Raw genomic sequence first — 17,167 nt, forward strand, 5'->3', positions numbered from 1 at the left:
CGTCAGAGGTGTTCCCAGAGCGGTTTGCAGTGACAAAATGTCCATGGCAAAGTGTCCTCGGAGGGGACTGCGCAGCTCGCCTGGGCGGCCCTTCCGGGGACTCCGGGGCTGTCAAAAGGCTGCGGAACGGGGCCCTGCCCTGTTCCCAGCCTTTATCAATAGCGCCCGTAGGAGGAGTCTGGAAGGACTGCAGCAGCTCGGCGGCGGGACAGTGGGACTTTCAGTTTGTCTTTTGCACGAGTAGAAATAAAGCAGAGAGTCCGAGCACGAGGCGCGCTCCGGTGGCCGGGAGGGACGGCCCGTGGGTCCCGGGAGGCCGCGCGCGCGGGGCGGTACGCCATGACGTCATCGGCGGGCGCCGCGCACCAGGCCAGAGCCGGAAGTGCTGTGGCGGCGGCGCGGGGCCACGTGCAGACCCTCCGGGAGTCGGAGGCCGACGAGCGTCGCCGGTGAGACTCCGCAGGGCCAGGGTGGCAGTGCGCGGGTGGGGGTCGCCCTGCACTTCCCTGCAGCCTCCCATGGCCGCCCCCAGCCCTGTGCCAGCCTGGCCTAAGCCGCCCCCTGCCTCTACACAGGCCAGGCCAGGCCAGTGTTTCTGTTTACTGCCCCCTGCACGTCCCCAACCTCTGCTTGGGAGTCCTTACATCTGCATCCCCCTGCCATTTGTCTGCCCAGGAGCCCGCCGTAGGGGAAACTGGGGAGGGGGGGGGGGTTCTGCCTGGCCTGGAGGTGACCTCACGGGCCATTTGCAGCTCTTCCCTAGGTAGTCGCTCTCTCCTCCTACAGCTGGAGAATGGAAGCCAAGCTCCTTGAGAAGGGTGATGAGAGAGAGAGAGAGAGGGTCAGGCTCTTACTTTGTGGGAATCCTTGGGCCCCTCCTCTGCCAGTGTAGGGCCTCAGTTTCTCCATCTGTGATTTGGGCTGATGGCTTTTTTCTTAAGACCACACCAAGAAGGGCTTCAAATGTCAGGCCAGGGTGCAGCCCTATTGGGCTGTCCTAATGGGCAGTGCCAGGGACTGAGCCAGCTACTGCACCCCCATTGCTCAGGATCTGGGCCTCACAGCCTTCTCTCTGGACCCCAGGTGCATATCCTGCCTCCTGGCCCCCTTACATGTTCATGCTGACACACCTCCCAGGTCCCTGGCACCTGCCAGACAGCAACACCATGAGCTTCGTGGCGTACGAGGAGCTGATCAAAGAGGGTGACACAGCCATCCTGTCACTGGGCCATGGTGCGATGGTGGCAGTGCGTGTGCAGCGTGGGGCCCAGACCCAGACCCGGCACGGCGTCCTTCGGCATTCAGTAGACCTCATTGGCCGCCCCTTCGGCTCCAAGGTGACCTGCGGCCGAGGTGGCTGGGTGTATGTGCTGCACCCCACACCTGAGCTCTGGACGCTGAACCTGCCACACCGCACCCAGATCCTCTACTCCACCGACATTGCCCTGCTCACCATGATGCTGGAGCTTCGGCCTGGCTCTGTGGTCTGTGAATCGGGTGAGTTCTTCAGGTTACCTCAGTTCATGAAGGTGGAGGTCAGACCCACTGTCCAGACAGCCTCCAGCCTGCCCTTCCTGAACACAGGCATTATTACTCAACTTCTGTTTTAACAGGGTCTTTCTTGGGGGGCTGACTGCAGGGAGTGAGGGCAGAAGCAAGGAAGCCGGTTAGGAGACTGGTGCTGTACTCTGCGTGTGAGTTGATGGGACTGGACCAAGGCTAGCCCGCTGGAGGAGCTGGTGCCCCGGGGGGATCCTACTTGTCTAGGTGGGGTGGGGGGTGTGAGCGCTGCTCGGCGCTGACCAAGGTGCTGACAGAAGGGCAGAGGGTGCCTGGCCTGGCAGTCCCTGACTGCTGCGAATGGGAGCCCCAGGCCCAGGGCTGAGTGCCCCTTCCTGGAGGGAGGCCAGGGCTGCTTCAGGGTGCTCACTGTGGGTGAGGAGCCGGCCCCGTGCTCATCCCAGGCCAGCACCATTGTCACTGAGCCCAGAGCCTGGAGTGCAGATGGAAGTGCCTGAAGGCAGCTGTTCCCAGCCTCTGCACATGTGTGCGCGCGCGCGTGCGTGTGTACACACACACACGCAGGTGTTGGGGATTGAAGCATGCAACCTAGCCAAGAACAGCCCAGGCCCAGGTGTGCCTAGATTTCCAGCATGTTTTTCGTGGGCCGGGCATCTGGGTTCCAGAGTCACGAAGAGTTCCCAGTAGCACTGCTGCCAACTTTTGGAGGCTTCAAGCCATCTCCATCCCTCTCTTTGTCCACATGGAGGGCCTCAGTTTCTCCATGTGGACAATCGGATGGTTCTTTTTGCCCAGCCAAGCACTTTGAACTGGGGAGAGTCAGATGCAGAACCTGGGCAGTGAGTGGGTCAGAGAGTGGGTGGGGCCTGGGCAGAGGCTGACTGCTCAGCGCCAGGGCAGCTGGGGGGGTGGACAGGGTTCCGGCCCAGCTCATCCCCTGCTTCCCCCCGTGCATCCACAGCCAGGGCCTCGCTCCACTCGGCTGAAAAGTGCTGTCAGCGAGCATGCTTCTGGGCTCGTCTGCTGTGCCAGCCTCCCTTCTAGGAACCGTGGGTACAGCCGTGACAAGGCAGACCAAGCTTCTGCTTCTCAAAGGGGACAGACAGGAAGCCCACTGGGACGCTTTCGGTGCTGTTGATTGCTGGGGGGCTTGGGAGACAGGGCTGCGTGTTTGAGGGCGACTCAGAGAGGGGTCCCTCCAGCTAGGGGTGCCAGGGACGACCTCTCTGAGGCGGGAGCAGTGAGTTGAATGTGGTTGAATATGATGGGAAGGCGGTACCAAGAGCCAAAGGGGAGGGTCACCCCAAGGGAGAGCCTTGCAGAGACCCTGCGCGAGGGGCCATCAAGGAGACCAGCGTGGCAGGAGCAGGGATGAGGTCAGGGAGGAAGTGGGCGCTGCTCGGGCGTCACGAGGAGTCCGACTCTGCCGTGTGTGGGAAGGGCAGAGGCCTGGTCTGACCGAGGGGGGAGAGGATCCGCGGCTGTGTTGGGGTGGACTGAAGGCGGGGGTCAGGGGCTGTTACGGGGAGCCGGCAGGCAGGTGGGGAGAAGGAGCGGCTCCTGGAGAGGTGGGGAGGGAGGTGCCGGAGTTACCTGTGGGGGAGGGGAGGGCTCCTCCGTGGCGTCTGGCTGGGCAGTCATGTCACCAACTGGTTCGGGAGGCTTGGCAGGGAGTGGATTTGGGTTGGATCGGCTCCAGCTCTGCACCTGTAAATGCTGGGCGCTGTTTGCGGTCGCGGGGGAGGCGATCGGTGTGCAGTGGACGCCCTGGCGTCTTCGTGAGGCCTGGCGGCTGGAGCAGCGAGGTGGGGGAAGGTCACGGGGGGTGACCGGAGGACGCAGGCCCGGCCGGGCGCTGCAGGGCAGGAAGGCCGGTAGAGGGGCGGCCCGTGAGGCTGGGGGAAAACTGAGAGATGATGACGTGGGGGGCACGTTGGTCACCGTGTCTCTGGTTGCGCAGGGTGAGGGCAGAGCTGCACCCCGTGTGGCGGGAGCGGATCGGGGGGGGCAGGAAGATGGACTGACCTGAGTCCCTCCGGGAGCTTGGGCCCAGCCACCACGTGGGACGGTTCCAATCCTCTTGATCTGCTCCGCACAGAGCCTGCAGGGCCGCGGGCCAGTCCCGGCCCCTCTTGGGACCCGTCTTCGGGGCTCCAGGTCTGTGCAGCAGAGTCTCTCCAGAGCTGGGGGTGGGCAGGGCTGCCACCCTCCCCGCTGGACCCACGGCAGACATCGATGATCAGTCAGCTCCCTCCACTGCCCTCTGCCACACATGCAGCCTTCGTGTCCCAGGACCCCTCAGGGAGCTCCAGACTGGTGCCCGCTGGTAACCCAGGGTCGGCTGACCTCATGGGCCCTTGGTGGGTCCCTCAGGGTGAGGGTGGGGTCGTTTCCCGTCTGACACCCGTCCGGTCCCGCTAGGCACCGGCAGCGGCTCCGTGTCCCACGCCATCATCCGCACCATCGCACCCACGGGCCACCTGCACACGGTGGAGTTCCACCAGCAGCGGGCGGAGAAGGCTCGGGAGGAGTTCCAGGAGCACCGTGTGGGCCGATGGGTGACCGTGCGCAACCAGGACGTGTGCCGCAGTGGCTTCGGCGTGAGCCGCGTGGCGGACGCTGTCTTCCTGGACATCCCCTCGCCTTGGGAGGCCGTGGGCCATGCCTGGGACGCCCTGAAGGTCGAAGGTGAGCCGGGGGGTCTGGGAGGGGTGTGGCCAGGCCGGGGCCCCTTTCGGCCTGAGCGGGGGGTAGGTCAGGGCAGCGGGGGAGTCGTGGGGAGGTCGCCCAGGGAGAGGGTGAGGGTGAGAGGGGTCAGGGCTGGGGAGAGTGGGGCTCCACCTGGGCCCCTGCCCCTTGGCCTGGCCCCGCTCCCACCCCAAGGTGGGAGGTGTCTCGGGTCCCTGGGGAATGTGGCAGCCCTGCCTGAGTGAGAGGCGGGGCCTGCACCCCTGGGCATGCCAGAGGTCAGAGGGCAGCCCCTCACCCCAGCCGGTGCCTGCAGAGTCTCCCTTCCCCACCCGCCACAGGCAGGCTAATGTGCCCCTTTTAGGGAAGATGCTGGGTGCAGAGGCGGGAAGGTCGGCTCCGAGCCAGGGAGGTGCTGGCGAGGCCCTGGGTTTTTCCCTTTTCTGGAGAAGTTGCTGGCTCGGGCAGCCGGGCCCATCCTCCTGCCCGCTGAGCGGCGCAGCACGGGGGGGCGGGAGAGGCAAGCCGGGGCGCCCCAGGGAAGGCCTGCCCCTTGGAAAGACAGGCGCCGAGGCCCAGCTCTGGCAGCAAGGCGGCCATAGGGTCCCAGTGGGGCCCCTGCCCGCTGGCTCAAGCTCAGCCCTGGACTCCTGTGGCCTGGGGCTGGGGAGAGGGGCAGCGCCGGCTTCCCCACACCTCCGCCCCCTCCGGCTTTGCCCCCTGGATGCCTGCAGGTCCTCGCTGCTCCAGGGACACCAGCGGGCCCAGGCCTCGGTCCCCGAGGGAGCCATGCTGTGTGCTGTCCCGTCCCCCCTGCCCCGCTAAGCCCTGTTCTCTGGATCTGCTTGTTCTGGCCCAGAGGCTCCCGACTTCCTCGTGGGTCTGGCGTTTCTCCAGCTTGGCCCGGCGAGGTGCGGCCCTGGGCTCTCTGGGCCTCTGGCTGACCAGCAGGCTCAGGCCCCGTCTAATGGGGCCTGTTTCCTCGGCTGTGTGCACAGGGGTTGGGGCCCCTCTCGGGGGTGACCCTGTGCCCTCTGGGTTCACGTCAACCGCACGCTCTGCCTCCAAGCCCAGGCCTCCCAGCGGACCACCTGGGGGTCTGTGTCCCAGGCGTGGCTGAGGTGACCAGGCCTCAGGGACCTCTGGGGGCTGGCCTGGGCCACATCCGTTCCCCTAGCCAGCCTGCAGGATGCGTGGGCGAGCCCCGGTGGGAGGCGGCAGGAAGGAGTTGCGGCTCCTGGCCCCTCTCCCTCACCCTTGGTCCGTGGGGCTCCGCTCAGAGTAGGCGCCTCGCGTTCCCAGGAGCGGGCCACAGCCTCTGATTTCCCGTGACAGCCGCAGCCCCCGCCCCCGGGGCTGCTCTGTATGGTTAAAGCTGTTCAGGCCCAGCACTCTGGCAGCTGCCATGCCAAGGTTCTGCCCTGGCCCCGGCTCTCAGCTGCCTGGTGGGAATCTGGGGTGGCGGTGCCCTCTGGAAGCCCAGGGAGATCAGGGTGGTGGGCTGGGCCTGTGCCGGCACGTGAGAGGGCTTGGTTCAGGCGGGCCCTGCCCCGTGGCTGCAGAAGAGCTTCTGCCCCCGGGCCCCGGCCCGGCTCCTCTACTCTGGGGCCGCAGCTCTTCGTGGCCAGAGGGCTTGGTGGGGGCTTCATGGCCTCGGACCGCAGGGCAGGGGTCGGGGCACCCACCCTCCTCAGCTCACACAGTGGGGTCTCGCAGCGCCCACTCCCGAAGGGATTGGGGGTGCATTGCCTCTGCCCTGCAGTCCCAGCCCGCAGACCCCCAGGCCAGAGGAGGCGGGCAGGCGGGTGGGCGGGCTCTGGAGGCGGCCCCCTGCCCTCTGACCCCGCGTCCTCCTCCCGTGCAGGCGGGCGCTTCTGCTCGTTCTCCCCGTGCATCGAGCAGGTGCAGCGCACGTGCCAGGCACTGGCAGCCTGTGGCTTCTCGGAGCTGAGCACCCTGGAGGTGTTGCCCCAGGTCTACAACGTGCGCACCATCAGCCTGCCCGCGCCTGACCTGGGGGCCAGTCCGGGCCCCGACGCTGGCCCCTTCCGCAGCGGCATGCCCATGAAGGAGACCGTGGGCCACACCGGCTACCTGACCTTCGCTACCAAGACCCCGGGCTAGCGAGCCGCCCGCCAGGAGCTCCAGGGAGCTGGGAGCACCGCGGGCCGGACGGGGAGGCGAAGCTCGGCCAGAGGCTGCCTTATATGGTCGGCGGATGCCTGCCGGGGCCTGTGTTTAGAAATCTACGGACGCAGGGTGGGGCGGGGCTGGGGGCCTCCCGGGTGGCTGAGTGGGGCTGCCATGGTGGAGCAGTGTCCGGCCCCTGGGGAGGGAGGCCTCCCGCCCACGTCACCGCTGTGGTCAGCGTCCCCGTCCTGCGGCTCTTTGTTGCCACTCAGCGTCTCCACTGCCGTAGGCTCTTCTGGATGTTGAGGCCCAAGAGTGCAGGTGGCGGGGCGCAGGTCTGACCCTTCCCAGGTGGCCCCAAACGAGGAGGGAGGAAACAGGGGGAGCAAAGACCCAGAGGAGGAGGGCCAGGGACCCCCACGGTCCAGCTGCCCAGCATCTGAGGCGACCCCGCTGTGTGGCCTCAGGCCTGACCCCACCCCTCTGGGCAGTGCACAGGCCGTGTGGGCATGTCCTTGGATTCCCGCTGGCGCAGGGCCAGGGCAGCCCCGCTGCTTCGCTTCTGCCTCCGGGAAGTACCTCTGCGGCCCTGGCCCAGCCAGAGCCCTCACGTGTCGATGCGTGCGAACACACAGCGTCACGTAGGGAAGAGCTGGGCAGGGCGGGAACATGCGTCCGGTGGCTGGCCAGTCGGGTCGGGGCCACCCGGTGCCCCTGCCGCTCACAGGAGCCGCAGGGATGTGGGGATGGGGGCGTGCAGCCCTGCCCTGGCCTGCTCTCCAGCTCTGGTGCACGGCTGGCGTCCCTCCCGCCCTGCTGCTTGAAGGGTCTGGGTGCCTGCCCTTGGCCTCAGCCAGCCGTCAGGAGCCTCGGTGACCCCAGGTCGGCACGAGAGCCCCAGGGTCCCGGGCTGGCCTGAGGCTGGTCCCCGACCACCCCTGGCAGAGAAATAAAACACTGTTGCCCCTGCTGTGCTGACTGGTCCCCCTGGTGCCCCACGAGGCCAGACCTCCACTCCCCACACCAGCATCCAGGCTGGACCTCCCTGCACGTGGCCCCCCGGCCCCTGCTCCTTCCTCTCCCAGGGCAGACGCCACAGGGGCTCTGGACTCCAGGACAATGGCCTGGGACATGGTGGACAAAGGGGCAAGTGTGTGGCCACCCCCACCCAGCTGCAGAAAGGGCCACTTGTTCCTGGGAAGGGTGGGGGCGGGGGAGGGAGAGAGTCCCTGGCTCTGTGTGTGTGTGTGTGTGTGTGTGTGTGTGTGTGTGTGTGTGTGTTTCCGTCCGTCCATGTCCGGCTGGGCCTTCCGTCCACAGCCCGGCCTGGGCACCTGGCTTGCCTCTCTTGTTGCCTGAAGGGCCCAGAACGCAAGAAGGACCTCCCAGGCCTGCTGTCCTGGCCCCAGGCCACCACCCAGGCTTTGGGGGTCCTTGGAGGGATGCCAAGTGAGGTGGGCCTGCAAGAGGACCAGTCTCTTGGTGGCAGCATCACAGGGCCAGGGGCGCCTTGTGTCTCCTTGTAAGACCTGTGTCCCCTCAGAGACCCTAGGGTCCCTGGAAGCCCTTGCCCTACTCCAGGGATCATGTCCCCCCTTCAAGGACCTGTCCTGACCTCTGACCAAATGCCTAGTCTGGGGACACAGGAGGGACCTGGGCTTTCCTTGGCCTTCAGGAAATGCCTGTGAGGTGTCTGATGTAGGGCATAGGCCTCCTCTGCAGGCCTGGCTCTGCCTGTCCTCCAGGCGGGGCTTCGGCTGGCAGGCTAGACTGTGGCCCTGGGTGAGTCACTGGGGCCTGCACTTGGGTCCGTGTGAGCTGGAAGGGAAAGCCCAGGACGGATGAAGGCGCAGGCCCACCGGGTAGGGGTCAGGCGACCTGGATCCCTGTCCACGCTCGCAGTTGCACTTGGCACAGAGCTGCTCTCAAGTATGGGGCCCTCCAGCCCCTTGACTGTCTGCCAGGCCCTGCACACGAGCCCCCAGGGCCCCACTGGGCCTCTATCCCATGCCAGGGGCCTCAGCCTGGAGCCCCACCTGGCCCCAAGCCAGCAGTGACCTCCTGCGCATCCTTCAAAACCCCTCAAGTGTCTCTCAGTGCTTCCCACCCCCCCCCAACCGAGGCAAGAGCATCTTGCTCAAGCACGTCTTCTGCTCCCACACATCCCATGCTGGTGATCACCCCTGTAGGGCTGCGCCTAGCCCGGGAGCCCCTTCAGGCAGACAAGCAGAAGCCAAGCGGCCCCACAAATTCTGCAGATGGGGAGCTTGATGCCCGGAGAGTCAGGGCCAGGGCCCGTGGTGAGTGACTGATCAGCAGGTCACTTGGTCACCTCCTCGAGGCAGGAGCCTAGGGCTGGTCACAGGACAAGGATTCACCCGGAAAGTCCCCGTCCAGCCCCAGATGCGCACCTCTGGCCTTCAGTTTTTCCTCGGAAATTCCTGCGCCTGCCCAGCCCTGGTCTGAGTGGCTGAGACGTGACACATCAGCTTCCTCCGCTGCAGCCCCCACTCCCAGGTCTGAGCCCGGGAAACAGATGGCCACTCAGACTCACTCACCTGCCCTGAGGGCCCCGGGCCAGGATCCCACCTTCGGGCCAGGTTCAGGGCCTGCCTCTGGAGCTGTCTCCAGCCACCTCCCCCTGGAAGCCCCCCGGGCTTTGCCCCCACAGCCCCAGTGTGAGCTGCTCCTGTCCTCCCTGTGCTTCACCGTCACCTGCCTTGGAGGGGCTTGTGCCCTGCGCCCAACCTGGGGCAGTGTGGGTTGGGGGCTCGGGGCGGTTGTTGGATGGGTGTTGGTTCAAGGGATGCCAGGCCCCTGGAGGCTGTACCCTGTCTAGCAGAGGGTGACAAGGAAGGTCATCTTCCGCATGAGGACAAGTCAGGGGATGGGCTTCCCCACACCTGCCCCCCTCAACCCTGCAGTCTGCAGGAAGGCCTCCCTTCCCGTCCCCTTCTCCCTGCCTCCATGGCCTCTGTTCTCCCAGGGCTGCCGGCTCTCCAGCCTCTAGCCTGCATGCTGGAGGGTGGGTGGGCTGCGTGGGACCCTGGCCCAGGGGAATGATGCAGCTCCTACCCCATCCCAGCCCACTGCACAGGGGGAGAAACTGAGGCCCAGCAGAGATGAGGCAGATCCAGGCCTCCACCCACCCACCCAGGACCTCCTATATCTGACACTCTCCCACCCGTGTGGTTGTCTAGGGTGTGACCACAGAGGCCAAAGGAGACTTCTGCTGCAGTCATGGAAGGCTCCTTGGAAGAGGCGACGGTCTGCAGGGTGTGGAAGGGCTGGTGGAAATTGGAGGCAGGTGAGCAGGAGGCCTCCCCAGGTGGGAGCAGGAGGCCCCAGGCAGGACAGCTTCCTGCAGGCCCAGGAGAATGAAATGGAAAGCGTCAGGAGAGGCTGCTTTGGAGCCCCAGGCTGGTAATGCCTGCTGTTTGCAAGGCTGCTCTGAGTACAGGCCAGTCATGGGACCCAGTGCTCCACTCTGCCCAGGGGCTCTTGGGCTCACATGCCAGCCTGGGGGTGTCCCTTCCTCCTAGTGGGGCTCAGGTGAGAGCATCCCTGGGTTGGCCCTGCTGGAGGTCTTGGCTCCCGATGCCCCCAGGAGGGAGCGTGTAGATGGGCGCCCAATCCTCAGGACGATCCTCTTCCCCAGCCTCGGGCGCTCTCACGCAGCAAATGGGGGTTGAGCACCTGCCAGCACCCCGCTGGTGCCGAGGACCCAGACCTTCAGGGCAGCCTGGCCTGCCCTCAGGGGCTCCCGGGAACCAGGCTCAGACTGCAGGTGAGAAGTGCACGGCTGGAGCAAAGCAGGGAAGGGGGTGGGGTGGGACAGGAAGGCCTCACCAGGAGGTGGCCTCTGCAGTCACAGGGGAACACGGAGCTAGGACTGGGCCCGGCCGTCAGCCTGTCCTCAGCAGGGATAACCAGACCCTGCTCTGCCCTCTGGAGGGGCCACTTACGGGCTCAGGCTCCAGGTCTGCCAGGGTCACATCCTCCTTCTGGTGCCACGCTGATGAGTCCCTCCCTCCTTCGTGCAGAGGTGAACACAGTGCCTGCCCAGTGGGGGGATGGGGGTGGGGGAAGCTGCCGCCGTGAGACTAAGTGTCGCGTCAATGTTTGGACTGTCGGCGTCCACAGAATGTCTCAATGATTACTAGCGCTAGTGGGAAACACCGCCCTTTCCAGGAAGACCCCTGGTCTCTCTTTCAGATTCCAAGGCCAGAATTTGGGGGCCACTTATGAATCTGAGAAACGTCCTCTGCACTTTGTGACACTTGAATAGCTTTTTGCACCTTCAGGGGCACTTGAATAGTTTGTCAGAAGACTTGACATTGAGACTTTTTGGGAAAATCCAGGTCATCCAGTCACTGTGCTTATAGTTAGTTGTATAATTAAACTAAAAACTGAGAACGTTGGGCTGTGCACAGGCAGATGGCACTCAACTGACCTCCACAGTTTTTGCAGTAGGTGTACTAGTTAGCTGTCACCACAGACATGCTGCATAACAAATAATCCCCCCCCCCCACAATACTCAGAGTCTTAAAGCAGCAGCCAGTTCCTCTCTTGGGTCTGTGGCTTGACTGCTCTTGGCCAACCTCTGCCAGGCTCGTCCGTGTGTGGGGGCTGAGCTGATGTAAACTCTGCTCTGCTCCACCCTTTCCTCCTGGGACCATGGCTCTTCACACGTCCTGTGGCTCAGGCGCAGTAGGGGCGAGCCTGGTCATGCAGGCGCTTTTCAAGCCTTTGGTCACATGGCCTAACCTCAGATCCTGGTGGAGAGAGACCCTGTGATTTTAGGGGAGGAGCTGCAGGGCTGCCGGCACAGGGCATGGGGGCTGAGGCTTGCAGGTCCTCAGCCAGGGGGGTTGAGACAGCCAGGCTCGCCAGCATTTCTTGCGTGTGTGTGTGTGTGTGTGTGTGTGTGTGTGTGTGTGTGTGTGTGTGTGTGTGTGTGTGTGTGTGTGTGCCTGGCCACAGGATGAGGGCATTTCCTTGTGTGTGTGTGTGTCTGTCTGTCTGTCTGTCTGTCTGGGCCCGGCCGCAGGATAGGGCATTTCCTTGTGTGTGTGTGTGTGTATGTGTGTCTGGGCCCGGCCGCAGGATAGGGCATTTCCTCGTGTGTGTGTGTGTGTGTGTGTGTGTGTGTGTGTGTGTGCCCAGCCACAGGATGAGGGCATTTCCTCGTGTGTGTGTGTGTGTGTGTGTGTGTGTCTGGGCCTGGCCACAGGATGAGGGCATTTCCTTGTGTGTGTGTGTGTGTGTGTGTGTGTGTGGGCCCGGCCGCAGGATAGGGCATTTCCTCGTGTGTGTGTGTGTGTGTGTGTGTGTGTGTGTGCCCGGCCGCAGGATGAAGGCATTTCCGTGTGTGTGTGTGTGTGTGTGTGTGTGTCTGGGCCCAGCCGCAGGATGAGGGCATTTCAAAGTCAGCCTGCCTCCGAAGCAGCAGCGTTGGCGGGAGGGAATAACTCCGCTCCCACCAGGCTGAGAATAGCTCAGAATTGGGTCACGCTCCCCGAGAGCTCCGGTCACAGCCTCCAGCCTTTGAGGATAATCAGCTTTCTCCCCAACATCTGTCCCTTCAAAGAGGAGGGCAGACCGGGTGCGGGCACAGTTTTAGAAGAAGCGGAGGGGATCGGGACGAGGTGGGGAGTCTGTTAGTGGCTGGCCCCTTCCGTCCCTCCCCCGCTTCCTTTGCTGTCCCCGCTCCATTCATGTCCCCTGCCTGGCAGGCCACTTCCACCCTTCCTGCCCACCCTGCCACTTACCCCACTCCCTGGGACCCATCAACCCCTGCCCAGGGCCAGGTCATGTGAGAAAGCTCCGAGGGTGCCCCCACCCTCCTGCCCTGACTCCTTCCTGGGCTCTCTTTCCTTCTGTCCTGGGTAAAGGTGATGGTGGGGAGTGGGCGACGCCCCTCTCCGAGGATTCAGGAGGCTCAGGTCTCTCCAGCCTTCAGGCTCTGACGTCCTGCTCACCACTTGGGCCCAACGTGGAGTGCAGCCCCTTGGCCTGCCAGAGGAACTGGAATCTCTCAAACTGCTCTTTTCTTTCTTTTCTTTCTTAAAACAAAAACACGCCTTGATGAACTTAAGTGGCATGATCACAACTATGGAAGCTTCCAGCACCAGCTACCTGGCTCTTTTCGAGGCTGCGCTTTTGTCAACAAGAGCTTAGTTTTCCCTCCCTTTGGTTGGAATATTTGTGCCGACGCCCCAGGCCCTTCTGGGATCGCTGTGTCTCCCAGTGGATCCATCGCAGAGGCCCCTGGGCTCCCAGATTGAGAGCAGCAGGGGACAACAGGGCAACGCGGTGCGGGCACTTCTTTTGGTTCTGATTGGAACAAACCAAATGTTTTATTTTACAAAATAAGACAGCTGGGACATTTGAAGGCTGAGTGGATGTTTCATGGGTTTAGGAATGACAGCTTTTTTAGGTGTGCTAACGATACTACGAAATGATAGGGTGGCTGGCATCTGCCTCAAAATAACCTGGGTGGGGGGAGGGGAGAGAGATCCGAAACCCTGGTCCCCTGGGACCAGGAAGCCTTTGGGATTCTCTCTACTTTCACCTTTCTTTGACATTTTCCATGATAAAGAGTTTTCTTTTGTTTTGAAGGAGAAATGCTCCAGGCCACTTAACCATTTCTTTGCTCTTGGCTCCCCAGCCCTGGAGGAGGTCAGCCAGATCAATGCCCAGGGTCACTGGTCCCAGCCTCCCCTCCCAGGGCCACCAGGCTCCTCCTAAGTCGAGGGTGGGGGTGTGTCCCTCAGGTTCTCCAGCACTGGGGGCGGGGGCAGCAGGTCACGCGCTGTGGGGCAGGAGAGAGACACAGAGGGTTGGTCCCCGGCAGGGGAAACGGTGAGCTGTCCACTCTCTGCTCCCCTCAGCGTGGATCCAGGGGCCACAGACCCAGGAGCCAGCTTGCTGTGGTGGAGCGTGGGCCTTGGGAGCGGCTCCCAGCCTCGCGGGGTGGGGGGAGGGCTGCAGGACGCCCTCACCTCCTGCCTCGGAGGGGGTGCTGCCCCAGCTCCAGGAGACGGCCCCTCTTCTGGCCTCTCCAGCTCCAGACAACCACCCTGTATTGGCTTCCAGACCCTCCCCGTAGCCCTGTACCCCCTTCGTCCACCCTGCTGCCACCAATAGGCCTGACCTCATGCCATGCCCCCAGAAGATAGCTAAGGGATTCATTCGGTTGCAGTGTAATTCCCATACAAGGATGGACCCGTTTAACAGTCCAGCTCCAGGAGTGCTGGACCCACGTATGCACCCCTGGATCCCCGCTGTCCCTCCCTAGTCTGTCTCCGCGCCCATCCCAGACAGACACTCGGCCGCCTTCTGTCACTGTCATTACATTTGCCGATAAAATGAATCTAAACGGGCGAGTGAACCAGGGGATGGGACGAGGTCTGAACACAGCCTCTTTCCGTGGTGTCAGGGAGCACCGACAGGGCCAGCAGCGGACACACGGCTCCGCAGGACCCAGGCTGCTGGGCACGCCGATGGGAAGGCTCTGAGCCGCTGGACACACTCGGGTGAGCAAGGCCCGGGCCTGTGGAGGCGAGGGCCCTGCCGAGGAATGCGGGTGGCCGCCTGTGGGGCGGGGGCTGCGGGGGCAACAGACAGAGGCTTGTTGCTAAGCTACGGGCACAATGGACATTCCGGGCACCAGGCAACTGGGACAGAGACCTTTCTCGGCGGGAGGAGGACTGGGGGCCCAGGCCACCCCCACCCCCACCCCCAGCTCTGCTGTCCCCCAGGACGTGAGGCACACGCTGCCCGGCCCCTCGGGGCCTCCGACACCCAGGCCCACTAGCCGGGCACCCAGTGGGGAGGGTGGCCAGCGCGGGCTTCTGCAGCTCAGGCTGACCCAGCCCCCCGTGCCGGCCACCTCCTCTGGGCCTCTGTCTCCTCTGACTGTGCTTCCTGGCCGGTCCCCCCAAGGTTCAAGTGCAGGGCTCTCACGGGGTCCCGGGCAGAGCCTAGAGGTTTTGGTGGGCCTCCAGTCCTCCGCCCCCTCCCCAGCCCTTAGGCTCAGCACCTCCGCTTTTGGCCGCACCTGGCCGGGGCTGGCTCTGCTGGTGGCCACGCCCGGCAGGGCCCCAGGCCCTCGGCGGCTGGCCCCAGTGTCCAGCGCGGCCTCTGTTTGTCTGGGACAAGACAAGGGGTAGGTCGGCTCCCTTCGGGCTCCACTTCCTCCCTCCGTGGAGAGACTGCTAAGGAGCTCTGGGCCCGGGGCCACCAGCTGGTGCCCGGCGGGGGTGGGGGGGCTCGGCGGCCCTTCTCACCCCGCTGACGGTCATCAAGCTCCTGGTCCGGCCACCGGGCCTTGGCCCTCGCGGTTCCCGCATCCAGCGGCCCAGGGCCCCCTCCACCAGGGTGGCCGAGCCGCCACGTCCCCCGCAGCCCCGAGAGACAGGCATCCCAGGAGCCCACCCAGGCCTGTCTCCCACTGCACAGTGCCGGGGCCCCAGCTGAACTGCGCAGCCCTTGCGGGCCCGACCGCGTCCAAGCGCTGCGTCCACAGGTACGGCGTTGGAGCCCACCAGGCACCGTCTCTGCACTTTCTCAGCTTTTGTCTCTGTTCTCTGCTACCCTGTCTTTGCTGACCCCGCCACCGGGCCGGCCCCCCGGCCCCTGCCCGAGGAGGTGCCCGGTGCGGTCTGGAGGGGGGTGACTCGCCCTCACTGTGCACGCTTGGCAGAAGGGTGAGAGTTTCTCCCAGCCCCACCGGCGGGGGGCTGGGTGGTTTGCGGCAAAAGACTTGCCCTCTCTGAGCCTCAGCCCCCCACCCCCTGTGCAACAGGGTACGCCCAGCAGCTCCCTGGCTGGGCTTAGGGGGTTTCCCGCATGGGGACGTGCCCAGGCCTGCAAGCCCCTCACCCCACCACATACACACGCACACACGTGTATGCACACACATGCACAGAGATGAATGCACAGGTGCACGTGCCAGGCGTCGTGGGATCCAGGGAGGTAGTAGTTTCAGAGCCCCCCATGCCTGAGCCCACCCCAGGATGCTTCCTTACGCCGGCCTCATGGTTCCCCTCCCCCTCCTGCAGCCCTCATCCTTGAAGCTTGCCTGCCTGTCCTGGGACCCAGACAGACAGCTGGACACAGACCCTCCCACACCAGGCCAAGACCCGCCCCCCAAGAGCTGCCTGGGCCCAGCAAGGCGTCTGGGGTGGGGTCTGCACCTCAACAGGTGCTGTCACTTATCAGGAGCAAAGCCAGGGGACTGCTCCCATCTCCTCCCCCACTCCGTCCACTTCCCAGGGAGGCAGGCTGGGCCTCTCCAAGGCCGAGCAGGGGCCCCTCGGGGTCTCTTCTAGGCCAGAGCTGAGGACAAAGAGGCAGCTGCCAGCAGGGCGGGTTGGGGGGCCTCGGCCTTTGTGAGCACAGGGCCCCTCCTGGTGACCTCACCACCGGCCAGAGAAGGGCCCTTTCTTCCCAAAGGCGGCCGTTGGGAATCTGCCTGGGGACAAAGCGGCTGCCCGGCAGGGGACCAGTGAGGGGCTGGCCCCCCCATGGCATAAATTAGGGGGGCTGAAGTGGGGGAGGGGAGAGCAGGGCGGCTGCAGCTGGTGCCCAGAGGAAGGCACGCACAGACGGCCACCGAACCCCCCTCACGCACCGGTGCACGAGCTGCCCCCCTCCGAGGCTCATTCATTCATCTCTACTCCTTCATTCATTCCACACATGGCCACTGGGCACAGGCCCTGGGGACGCAGAAGAGCATCTGGAGGAGGAAGGAGTGAATGGACGGGTGATGGGTGGGGCTCCCAGTCTGGAGGGGGAATTGGGACAGCCAGTCACCGTGGTCCCCAGGCTCCAGGGCTGGGCAGGGAGCTAGTCCATCCAAGCAGGTGCTCGGACACCCACAGCCGCATGTCTGTCCCTGTGGGGAAACCAAGGCCCGGCAGGTGGCCAGGCCTGAGGTCACAGAGCAGCCTCTCAGCCTGGCCAGCTCCCCAGGTGAGGTCAGGAAGACATCTGGTTTTCAATGAGATCAGTGGTGTCGGGTGACATCCGCCCCCTGTGGGGCCCAGGACTCCACAAGCATCCTCACTGCCTTGCTGGCCCGCGGCCCTCCCTCTTCAGGGCACCTCCCCTGCACCAGAGATGACCCCTGGGTGAGGCCCTGCTGGGTCAGGTGGCCCAGGGTGGCCAGTGGTGGCAGGGCATGTGGACATCACAGATAGTGCCCGGCCATCACAGGTCACCTAGAGAGCCCTTTGGGCTGTCCCATGGATGCCCCAGATCTCCTCTGTGGCCTGCTGAGCCCCGCTGGGCACCGGAGACACCTGCTCCCATCCCCGAGGCTCTGAGTGCACCAGTGCCCCAGGCCAGGCGGGCTTCCTGCAGGCGGAGGCAACAGGGCAGATGGCCCTGAATGTCAGGCCGGGTCCAGGAGGCAGGCACAGGAGACCTGGTACTGTCAGCAGGGCTTATGTCAGGCCCAGGGGGTCTCCTTCAAAGAGTGACAGCCCTCCCCACCTGCCCCACCAGCCATGAGTAGGATCTGGCCCTGCGTCCTGTCCACACTGAGCACAGAGGCCGAGAGGGTGTCTGAGCGTGTGGAGGGCACCAGCTCCGGGTTCTGTCCCCAGGGCTCCCAGCCCCCCCTCCCACCCAGATGCTGTCCTGACTTGGGGCACTTGGCCTGAGTTGTTTGGTTGGGGTCCGAGAACTTCGGGGCTTGCAGTCACTCCAGCAGCACAGAGAGCTCTGAGATTCCTGGTCCGGAAACGCCCAAAGCCCTTTTGCAACCACTGGGGCCAGAGCCCAGCAGGAGACAGGGAGGAAACTTACGCAACTGAGCACC

General features: G+C 64.5%; 1 protein-coding gene and 1 long non-coding RNA gene across 3 annotated transcripts; both read left to right on the plus strand.

The window, feature by feature from the left end:
- Nucleotides 1-330: 330 nt before the first annotated feature.
- Nucleotides 331-7,309, plus strand: TRMT61A (tRNA methyltransferase 61A). 2 transcript variants are annotated; one of them, XM_007176211.2, is made up of 4 exons: nt 331-449; nt 1,138-1,497; nt 3,943-4,209; nt 6,074-7,309. In XM_007176211.2, the coding sequence occupies exons 2-4, from the start codon at nt 1,167-1,169 to the stop codon at nt 6,331-6,333; spliced, it is 858 nt and encodes a 285-aa protein (XP_007176273.1). In that variant the 5' UTR covers nt 331-449; nt 1,138-1,166; the 3' UTR covers nt 6,334-7,309. The 2 variants fall into 2 exon arrangements, with proteins under 2 accessions (XP_007176273.1, XP_007176272.1); XM_007176210.2 differs by having other exon boundaries at nt 332-449; nt 1,084-1,497.
- A 2,106-nt stretch (nt 7,310-9,415) lies between these two features.
- Nucleotides 9,416-12,549, plus strand: LOC130707698 (uncharacterized). The gene is made up of 3 exons (XR_009007717.1): nt 9,416-9,646; nt 9,998-10,126; nt 12,438-12,549. It is a non-coding gene; the product is annotated as an uncharacterized LOC130707698 (long non-coding RNA).
- The last annotated feature ends 4,618 nt before the right edge of the window (nt 12,550-17,167 follow it).

The sequence above is a fragment of the Balaenoptera acutorostrata genome, chromosome 3 (genome assembly GCF_949987535.1).
Source record: "Balaenoptera acutorostrata chromosome 3, mBalAcu1.1, whole genome shotgun sequence".
NCBI lineage: Eukaryota > Metazoa > Chordata > Mammalia > Artiodactyla > Balaenopteridae > Balaenoptera > Balaenoptera acutorostrata.

Coding starts and splice junctions, on each gene's coding strand:
- TRMT61A (XM_007176210.2), top strand. CDS start 1,113: ATGTTCATGCTGACACACCTCCCAGGTCCCTGGCACCTGCCAGACAGC. Junction 1,498..3,942: donor CTCTGTGGTCTGTGAATCGG/GTGAGTTCTTCA, acceptor CGGTCCCGCTAG/GCACCGGCAGCGGCTCCGTG. Junction 4,210..6,073: donor GGACGCCCTGAAGGTCGAAG/GTGAGCCGGGGG, acceptor CCTCCCGTGCAG/GCGGGCGCTTCTGCTCGTTC.